The 2090-nt window shown below is 33.6% G+C and overlaps 1 protein-coding gene across 1 annotated transcript; it reads left to right on the top strand.

Annotated features, from left to right (window-relative positions):
- Positions 1–78: 78 nt before the first annotated feature.
- LOC108355774 (uncharacterized) lies at positions 79–1688 on the top strand (the record flags this gene model as incomplete). The annotated part of the gene is made up of 4 exons (XM_017606908.1): positions 79–381; positions 694–837; positions 1189–1409; positions 1548–1688. Coding segments are annotated over 4 exons (786 nt in total), but the record flags the coding sequence as incomplete, so codon positions are not given.
- Positions 1689–2090: the final 402 nt, after the last annotated feature.

The raw sequence follows: 2090 nt of genomic DNA, 5'->3' as shown, positions 1-2090 counted from the left end.
GTACATATGTATTTACTTAGATATAAAAATATGTACTATAATTTGAGTTCAAAAGTAATTGTTTTCATTCAATTTCAGTGCTTCATTTGCCTTGTTAATTTATATTGTACTTTTCATAATACCACTGGCGTCTACAAGCTGCCACTCAATCTGCGTTCATACCACATATTGCTGCAAACTTTGTTGGCCGGCTGCTTGCAGCGTAAACCACAAACATCAGCAAGTGTGCAAAGCATAAGCGATGAGTATTTAGAACTAAATCCAAAATATGTTTTGCAATATCAGAAGCTAATGTTTGAAAAATTTACAAAATTGCATTCATCGAAATATGTCGAACTACCATCGCCGGCCGCTTGGAAAATATGCTTGCATTATGGATTAGTGAGTACAATCATTGTACCTCCTGTTGATTAGTATGCATAGTTTGATTTCATATTTCGTTGCATACATTTAGGATAAGCCTAAAAATATGTAACACATAAATATAAACGAAATGTATACAAATTTTAAACATTTTGCTTATATGTAGTTAAGTGTTACATATTTTTAGGTTTCGCTTACTGCATAAACATCCGCAGTATCACTATTACTTTATCTAACTTTGTTTTTTTTTTAATTTCTGCCACTATTTACGATAACTTAACTTTTAGAAGAAATCCACGGTTATTTTTTTTATTATCTGTGTCCTTTCAGACCTCGCATAAATTCAATGATGAATTATTTACATTCATGGAAGCTTTAACTAAGCATCATTTTAAAATATATACCCATATTTCAGCAGTTTTGGTGCTTAACCTTTATAAACAAAACCCGCCTTTCAAAATGGACGTGATAAGGGTGAGTAAAAAAACGTAAAACAAAATAACTAAAATAAAAAAATTAAATTAAATGAATTTGAACATAATGAGCCATTCATCTAAACGCGTAAATGCCTCGTAACGATGCAAACCTCGTTGTATGGAAAATCGGTTATTTACGAGGTTACGAGGCATTCATGCATTTCCATGAATATCCATAATAAAACAGAATGAAAAAACTTTTCCCAAATTAAGATCTTTGAGAAAATGTCCATTATGAATTCAGCGACTTGCCTTTGCCTTTTGCCTTTGTCTAAGACACCAAATTTTGTTGCTCTTCAAATCCTCAAGCCTCTAAACTATCTTATTTATTCATATTTTTTTTTTCTAGTCCGTCATAAGAGCGCAAAAGTTATTCATCGACCAACTGCCTTCTGCACTTTCACCCAGCACGCTCTGTGTCAGTGTGGTTCTGCAAGTACTGCAAATATTACAACAATCGCTACAGAAACTACCTGCCACCACAGGTGGCAATCGTTTGGTGGCATTGAAGCACCTAAATCACTATACGTGGAATTTAAATGTGAACGATAGGAATGTGTTATCCGATATGTGAGTAGCTAGGGCTATTAATTGCAATTTACACAAGTCTTTGCATGCGTTACGTTAAATCCTTTTTGGACATTGATTTATGAGAATTTGAATTCTAAGTATATTGATTAGCTTTTTTTTTTTGTCGCTGCCTTTTAGACGTTCGCAAGCAAACGCCTTGCAGAATCACATGCTTAATAATGCCGAACAAGTATGTTTAGATACGTATTTGAGCGCTTTGGGCGGTTACAAAACAAACGCAAAGAAAAAAGCTTAAGGTGCAAATGCGTTATATCAAGACAAGTAAACAAAGGATGAAAAATGCTGCTGCACTGCAGTGAAATACTCTGGAAATTCGCTAATATGTATGTACATACATATCTTTATATGTTATTTATTTTGTATTTTTGCGGTTACCTTTGTATGTTTTTTATGAATTCAATCTATTTTCTTTTTTCGTCATCAATATTTATAAACAATGAGTAATTTTTTTGTGTGCGAAATTAAAGGTGTGAATATGTAATCTTCCTATGCCGCTTATTTGCGCATGTTGCGCTTCCTTATTTTCATATGCTCAAGGTGGTTTTCTTGGCGCTTCATATTCCTAAGTAAAAAGGGCGTTTGTTAGTACTTTTCCTAATAGGGCTGTGAATGTTATCCATCAACGGATTATTGCGCACACCCTACTTTTTTCAACTCACC

Source organism: Rhagoletis zephyria, unplaced genomic scaffold (assembly GCF_001687245.7).
Source record: "Rhagoletis zephyria isolate East Lansing unplaced genomic scaffold, Rhagoletis_zephyria_1.1 Rzeph_scaffold_49903, whole genome shotgun sequence".
NCBI lineage: Eukaryota > Metazoa > Arthropoda > Insecta > Diptera > Tephritidae > Rhagoletis > Rhagoletis zephyria.
Note: the sequence above shows the minus strand (reverse complement) of the source record. Positions and strands in the feature narration are given on the sequence as shown.